At 41.1% G+C, this 8,048-nt stretch overlaps 1 protein-coding gene across 1 annotated transcript; it reads left to right on the forward strand.

Annotated features, from left to right (window-relative positions):
* The first annotated feature begins 241 nt into the window (after positions 1-241).
* LUG (transcriptional corepressor LEUNIG) lies at positions 242-7,574 on the forward strand. Its single transcript, XM_078571938.1, is given in 18 exon segments — positions 242-639; positions 1,092-1,189; positions 1,263-1,372; positions 1,497-1,934; positions 2,349-2,437; positions 2,579-2,663; positions 2,752-2,827; positions 3,253-3,302; positions 3,635-3,946; positions 4,044-4,277; positions 5,296-5,541; positions 5,617-5,740; positions 5,819-5,928; positions 5,999-6,148; positions 6,232-6,387; positions 6,476-6,592; positions 6,688-6,894; positions 7,271-7,574. Coding segments are annotated over 18 exon segments (2,778 nt in total). The 5' UTR covers positions 242-607; the 3' UTR covers positions 7,415-7,574.
* The last annotated feature ends 474 nt before the right edge of the window (positions 7,575-8,048 follow it).

The following is an 8,048-nucleotide window of genomic DNA, read 5'->3' on the forward strand; positions in this document are numbered from 1 at the left end:
GATCTCTCATCGGGTGGCAAAAAAGGTACTTTTCGGGAAAACCCCCGGAAAAAAAGAAATACTCGATACACCCCCCGAGAAAAGAATATTATTTGGATTTAAATATTCCCGTATTTAATGCAATCGCTTTATTAAATCCGATGAGCGACAGCTTTTGGCATTGACCGGCAGGATAGATTACCGCGCCGGCAGAGGTCCATCATTCCTGACCGTCCGATCGGTGGACCTGCACCGTTAGATCGAAGAGTGAGATCTGGACTCATCGTTTTGATATAATTCAAGTACAAATCATTAGTCCGGTGGAAATATATCTTCTCTCTGCAGTTGCCTTCCGCCCTAGCCGAGCTCGTCGTCTTCTGCTCTCTCTCTCTAACCTCTCTCTACTCTCTCTCTACTCTTTCTCTTCTCTCTCTCTACTCTCTCTCTAGTCTCTCTCTAGTTCTATCTCTCTTGGAGAGTTGGTGTCGTCATCTAGTCTGTGGGAACTGAGTGGTTTTGGATTCGGTTGGGTTGGAGGTGAAAGGGGGAATGTTCCCGGCCGAAATCTGCGCACAGAACGCCGCTCTGGTGACATCCGTCTGAAGTTGCTGCTGGGATTGGCTGAATCATGTCGCAGACGAATTGGGAGGCCGACAAAATGTGAGGGCTTTGCGATTTCTAGTGTAATCGTTTGTTGGGTTTCCTTCGCGCTCAGGTTTCAGCCGATCTAGGGTAGGGTTTCGGCTGTTTTTAATCCGTCTGAGATGTGGGTTTCTTTTCTTCCATCTGCCAAAAAAAAGAAATTTTCTTGTTGGTTGTTCTTTCGATTGTTTCTATTCAAGTACCATTTTTGTTTCGAGGGCTTGTGAGTCTCTCTCTTACATCCCTTGTTGACAAATTTGCCGCTTTTTTGACGTACGCATCCATGATTATTTGGTGAAACGAAATCTGCGAGCAACTACAGAAGCATTTTTTGTTCTTCTTTCGACTGTTACTCTACACTTGCCGTTTTATTTTGAGACCTTTTAAGTCTCTCTCTTTCTCTTTCTTACCTTGGACTCGATCGGTTGGTTGTTGACTAATTTGCCTCTTTTTTGAGCTGGGGTTTATAGGTTGGACGTATACATCCATGATTATTTGGTGAAACGAAATCTGCAAACAACAGCGAAAGCTTTTCAAACCGAAGGAAACGTATCCTCGGATCCTGTTGGTAAGCCCTTCAAATGAAATCATCTTCCTTTTCAGGTTTCTTTCTGATTCTCTAAACTATCCGCGTAATTCAGCTATTGATGCTCCTGGGGGTTTCCTCTTTGAATGGTGGTCCGTTTTCTGGGACATTTTCATTGCGAGGACCAACGAGAAACACTCTGACGTTGCTGCATCGTATATCGAGGTAGTTTGAGTTGTGAATTAAATTTCAGAATGCTCTAGTTAGATCTTTATTGCCAATTGACGCGGCTTTGAAAGTAACTGAACCCCCTTTTTTTAATTTGACTATTATATTGTCACATATTTAGACGCAGTTAATCAAGTCCAGGGAGAAGCAGCAACAGCAGCAGCAGCAGCAGCTTCCACAACAATCTTCTCAGCAGCAACAACAGCAGCAACAGCTTCAAATGCAACAAATCCTCTTACAAAGGCATGTTCAACAACAGCAGCAGCAACAACAACAACAACAACAACAACAACAGCAACAGCAACAGCAACAACAACAACAACAACAACAACAACAACAACAGCAGCAGCAGCAACAACAACAACAGCCACAGCAGCAGCAACAGTCTCAGCGTAGAGATAGCCCTCATTTGCTTAATGGAAATCCCAATGGTCTCGTCGGCAACGATCCGCTTATGCGGCAGAGTCCTGGAACAGCTAATGCACTGGCATCAAAGATGTACGAAGAGAGCTTGAAATTGCCCCTTCAAAAGGATTCCCTGGATGAGACCTCTATGAAGGTGGGTTTTGACTTCAGTCTGTGACGATGAATCTTTATCTCCTAGTGGAAAGCAGGCTGACGCCGAGGATGATGATGATGATAGAAGGAATATATTTTACCTGTGATTCGACTCTTAATCTCTTAATTCAACTCTTAATCTTGCCTTTTTCATGTGATGAGAGGACGGTTATGACTTGCCTTTCTCCTCGTCGTTTGTCTGCCATAGGATGACAATGATGAGTTCATTCTCATCATCGCCTTTCGTACTTAGCTGGGATAAAGGTGACGATATAGTAATCCGTATCTTTACCGTAGAACATGATTATTATCCAATCCTAATTCTGATGAGTGAAACATGTGGCTTACCGCCGAATTTTCTTATCTCTTCCAAAATAAAATCTAATTTTGATGATGTTGAATCATTGGTTTACAGCAAAGGTTTAGCGATAACATGGGGCAGCTGCTGGACCCTAATAATCCATCTATGCTTAAGCCGAATCCAACATCTGGGCAGCCATCTGGGTAATATTTGTTGTTATCTTCTAAGCTACTTTGAGTTAATATGGGAGTAAATCCCACCGTTGGCCATCAACTCTTTAATTAGCATTATATGCGTACTTTTTAATTGCATTATCGTCACGCGTTGAGTATTTTTATTTTCAGGCACGTTTTGCATGGGACAGCTGGTATGCCTGGGGGCCTCCAGCAAGTTCAATCTCGAAACCCCCAGATTCCGGGGGTTACGCAGGTTTGTATTTTTCCCCATTTCGTTCTCTAATTTTGAATATTATGAAAATTTTTTCTCTCTCCTCAGATCTGGTTGTAAATTTGTTCAGGACATCAAAAGCGAGATAACTTCTTTACTCAATCCGAGAGCTGCAGTGGCTGATGGATCATTGATTGGGGTTCCAGGTATTTAAGTGCACGTTTATTTTTCTTCAAGAAAAAGCGAACTTTTATGTAACTTCAGCTTCCGAGTCATATTTCGGCAGTAAACGTTCTTGAATATAGGTAATTTTAGTTAGCTCTGGATAGTGAAACCCTGAAAACGATCTCTGAAAGCTTATAAGATGAAAAGTATGGTACGTTGGGCGAAAAGAAGTGTGATGGTGAAATTCTTTTTGACGAGAATGGCCAGTTCTGCTCAATAAGAATTCTAATAATACTATATTATTACCTTGTTGGGAACTTTCTCCTGAAATTTTGAGATTTCTTAGCAGAAAAATAATTTCTGTCGTTTTTGAATCATATATTTATATAAATGTTTGAAATGAACCTTATTCCTCCTCTCTTTCCCACTGTGCACTTTATTTTCCTCATGCTTTTTGTCTCTGCAGGTGCCAATCAAGGTGGCAGTAATTTGACATTGAAAGGATGGCCTCTTACTGTGAGTATACATTCATCATTTTTCAACTATCATCGCTGTTTGAAAATTTCTTTCATTATCATGGCAATGCCCATCGGACCAACTGGATGCAAAAATTTTCTTTCATGCCCTTGTTAGCGTTTGTGTAAGAGGAAAACGTCGCTCTTTATTTAAAGGAGAGAAGAGTTAATTGATCAGATAGATAATTATCCATTTACTTAAAACAACCTTCTAAAGACTTATTAGGGATTGAAAGGGATTTTCTCAATCTGCAAATCAGAGCCTGAGTATTAGGTCTCTGTTACATTTTGATCTAGTCGTGTAGACATTTTACGCTAGGGTTTTCCCTTTAGGGGCTTGAGCAGCTGCGTTCAGGGCTGCTACAACAGCAGAAGTCGCTTATGCAATCTCCTCAATCATTGCGTCAACTACACTTGTCTCCTCAGCAGCAGCAACAGTTACTGCTTCAAGCACAGCAGAATCTCGCATCTTCTTCTGCTGGAGACGTCGAAAGTCGTAGACTGAGGATGTTACTCAGCAACAGAAATATAGTTCTTGGCAAAGACAGCCAGCCTGGTGCTGTTGGGGACGTCCCAAACTTCGGTTCTGCTCTGCCTTCGAATTGCCCTGTCCTGGCCCGTGACGACACAGACTTGCTGATAAAGGTGCGTCTATTTTCCTCATTTCAAAACAATTTTTTTTCTCGTTTATTTCACTTTCTGGTTTTTTTTTTTCGATTTATGATCCGTTCCCTCTGTGTAGTAGAACATAGCTCAGTTTCAACAGCAGCAACAGTTGAGGCATCAGCAACAACAGCCTCAGCAGCAGCAGCAGCAACAACAACAGCAAAGCAATGGTCAGCAGCAACAGCTTCAAAACACTGCAATCTCTAGTCAGCAATCCCAGAGCTCCAATCACCATCTTCATCAGCAGGAAAAGCTTGGTAGTGCAACAGTGGAGGGCAGTTTGACCAATTCCTTCCGGGGAAATGATCAGGTTAATTTTATTATCCTTTCCCCTCATACAAGCGAAAACTGTTTTAATCAAGGTGAACATGGTATTCATATTTACTGTTTGTCCTTGTCCTCTACTTTAACCACATGCTGACTTTGAGAATCCCATCATTTTCAGCTGATTTCTGTTTGTTGGCTCTGAAATCATTAAGTACTACAAATTATTTTAAGGGACAACTTAGGAGCGTTTAGGAATAGGACCATAGAAGGAGGTGCATTTTTAGCACTGCTCTCAAAGTTCTTACGGAACCTGTGCTGTAGGGCATGATGGAACATCTCGACATATTCCATCGTCAAGTTGTCTGGAGGCCTCCTTCTATAAACCTTTATATTAAAGTTTCTCCGATTATAAATAATTTTCTGTAAACTTTTGTATAAACGCACATAAATAAGCGTAGAGCATGATGTATAGACGCATATAAATAAGTTTCTGTAAACTTTTGTATGGAGTGAAATTCTTTATGTAAAAGCACATACACTTTAATCACCTAGTTATTAATATCTACTGCTCTTTTTTTCTATTTTAATAAAATGAATTATTTTTTATTGAATGATAAAATGTTTGTGAATGTTTTCTTTCTATTTTTTGATCTGGAATGATAGATCACAGTAAATTATTTTTGTAAATGGACTCAAATAGGTTTCTGTATTTAGAATTAATGATTCATTTTGTTGGAAGTGAAAATCTTTGTGTAAAAGCAAGATCTTCTCTCGAAGTTTATTCACTTCCATCTTAATCACACTTTTATGTTTACGCGCTGAACTTTGGGGAAATGGTCGTGTTTTCCTTTTTTTCCTCATAAAGGTAATCTGTGAATAATGATTTAATCAATTCTAACTAGTAATAAATATCTACTCCCGAAGTTTCCTCTATTTTAGTCAGATCTCAACTTTGAGAATGCATCCAGCTGATGGCTAGTTTTCAATTGGTAGGATCAGAAATGATAATACCTGTAAATTATCTTTTCAATGTATTAACCAGTCTTACGTGTCATTAATAGACACTGAAGGGGCAGGGCGGGCGCAAAAGAAAACAACCAGTGTCCTCTTCCGGGCCTGCGAACAGTTCAGGAACTGCAAACACTGCAGGACCATCACCAAGTTCCGCCCCATCGACTCCATCCACTCACACGCCTGGAGACATAATATCAATGCCCTCTTTAACTCACGCGGGGAGCTCATCTAAGCCGTTGATTATGTTTGGATCCGACGGCGCGGGTACGCTCACATCGCCCTCTAATCACTTGGTGGGTCGCTTGTTTCCTACTCTAATTAGCTTAATCCTTCAAATAGCATTATGTCTGATCTATAGAGATTTTCAGTGGGATGATAAAGGTGAATTGCTGGTTGAGGATGGATCTCTTGATGATAACGTGGAATCGTTCTTGTCTCATGATGATGCTGATCCACGAGACCCTGTAGGGTGCGGGATGGACATGAGCAAAGGTTTTATTTCATTTGTGCTTTGCTTATCTTGTTTCTATACAGGGCTAATTCTTTTTTTTTTTACTATTTTAATTGCAGGGTTCACTTTTAATGAGGTGAGAGCTGTGCGCGCCAGTTCCAGCAAGGTAGTGTGCTGTCACTTCTCCTCGGATGGCAAACTCCTGGCTACTGGCGGCCACGACAAAAAGGTGATGAAGAAAGCCCTCTTAACAAATGTAAAACAATGCCTTAACCCATCAGGTTTTTTAAACACTGTAGGCTGTATTGTGGTACACGGACACATTATTACCGAGAACACAGCTAGAAGAACACGGACTCCTCATCACCGATGTTCGCTTCAGTCCCAGCTTGCCGCGTCTGGCCACCTCATCCTTTGACAAAAGCGTCAGAGTTTGGGATGTAGATAATGTACGTCAACTGGGTATAATTTTAGGCTGATTATGTTTCTTGAAAGGTGACGCTGAATTGTCATTGACCCGGAATCAACGCAGCCGGGGTACTCTCTCCGTACATTTACGGGTCACTCGGCATCGGTCATGTCTTTGGACTTCCACCCGAACAAGGAGGATCTGTTATGCTCTTGCGATGGGGATAGCGAGATACGTTACTGGAGCATCAACAATGGCAACTGCCCTCGAGTTTCCAAGGTATACATTGAACTTCATGTTCGTATTAAGTCTTGTTCATGGTATCTGAATATACACATATATGTTGTGTTCTTTTATTATAATCCAGGGGGGCACATCTCAAGTGAGATTCCAGCCTCGCTTGGGGAGATATCTTGCTGCGGCTGCTGAGAATATTGTTTCCATATTGGACGTTGAAACTCAAGCCTGCTGCCATTCCTTGCAGGTTTTTCATCCATCCACTTATCTATCTATCTATCTATCCATTCGGTTAATGCGCAATTTAATTTTTATAATTAAATCTCTTGAATTGTATGTTAGGGACACACGAAGCCAGTCTACTCTGTATGCTGGGATCCCACAGGTGATTACGTGGCATCAGTCAGCGAGGACTCGGTGAGGGTGTGGACGCTTGGCGCGGGCAGCGAAGGCAAATGCATCCACGACCTCCATTGCAATGGGAACAAGTTCCATTCCTGCGTCTTTCACCCCACTTACCCTTCCTTGCTGGTCATCGGATGCTACCAGGTGAGTCCAATCTCTACCTTTTTTAGAAAGTCTACCGTTTTCCTTAATTTAACTCTATGAACCTTCTGAAGCTTCTTAATTATTTTCTCCGCTCATTTCTCCCCTTGGGATTTGGATTGATGGGCAATTACAAATTCGTCATCCTCATCTGCCACCAAAACTATCATCGCCCTCCTTCCGGACTTAAGATATGAATGATGATATCATTTTCATCATCATCATTGTCATCCTTGCTGTGTGCTCATGCCGATGACATTGACGAACTCATCGTTGTCATCCTTCAGCAGATGTCTCGAACGTTAATTCTTTGATGTTGCCATTGAACTTTAACAACATGTCTTATTTGGTTTCGTGGGTTTTCTTTCAAATGGGGCAGTCTTTGGAGCTATGGAACATGGCGGAGAACAAGACGATGACGCTGTCGGCGCACGAAGGCTTGATCTCATCGCTAGCCGTGTCCAGCGTTAACGGGCTGGTGGCTTCGGCCAGCCATGACAAGTTCGTCAAGTTATGGAAGTGATCGACCGGTTTAACTGGAGAACACAGACCGGGGTGCTGCTAACTTAGCTCTTAGCCTTTTATTTTCTTTCTTGTCCTTTTTTGGCATCCCACTATTAAGTACTGTATATACTTGACGACAACATGAAGAGCAGATGAAAATCCAAGGGTATGTTCTCTTCTCTCCGAATTTTGTGCTTCTATTGTGTTTTGTGATTCGTTGGTGATATTAGTGGGCACCCATATACATGTCTATAATCACATACGATGGTCAACCTTTGGATTATGTCTATAATGTCTTTCAACATGATCCTATACTGATGGGCTGATTTTGGACTAGTATCATTTATAATATGAAGATAATTGAATTTTGTTCTAAGGTCAGTGATTCTTGCTCAAGAGTCTTGATCTGGAGATTTAAGCACCACAGGTTCAATGATTCAGAACTCATGGAGAAAATCGTGGAGATGTATTTCAAGAATTTTATATGAGAAATTCTGGAAGAAGAAAACTATTTATTGACTAATTGTTACGGAAATGTGAGAGAGCTTCCAATAAGTGCTGCAGAGAATTTTGAAAACTAAAATATGATAAATTATACAAATTATGCCCATTCTTAAAATTTTTCAAATATATTTTTAATTTATACTGAAAGA

The sequence above is a fragment of the Wolffia australiana genome, chromosome 3 (genome assembly GCF_029677425.1).
Source record: "Wolffia australiana isolate 7733 chromosome 3, ASM2967742v1".
In the NCBI taxonomy this organism is placed as follows: domain Eukaryota; kingdom Viridiplantae; phylum Streptophyta; class Magnoliopsida; order Alismatales; family Araceae; genus Wolffia; species Wolffia australiana.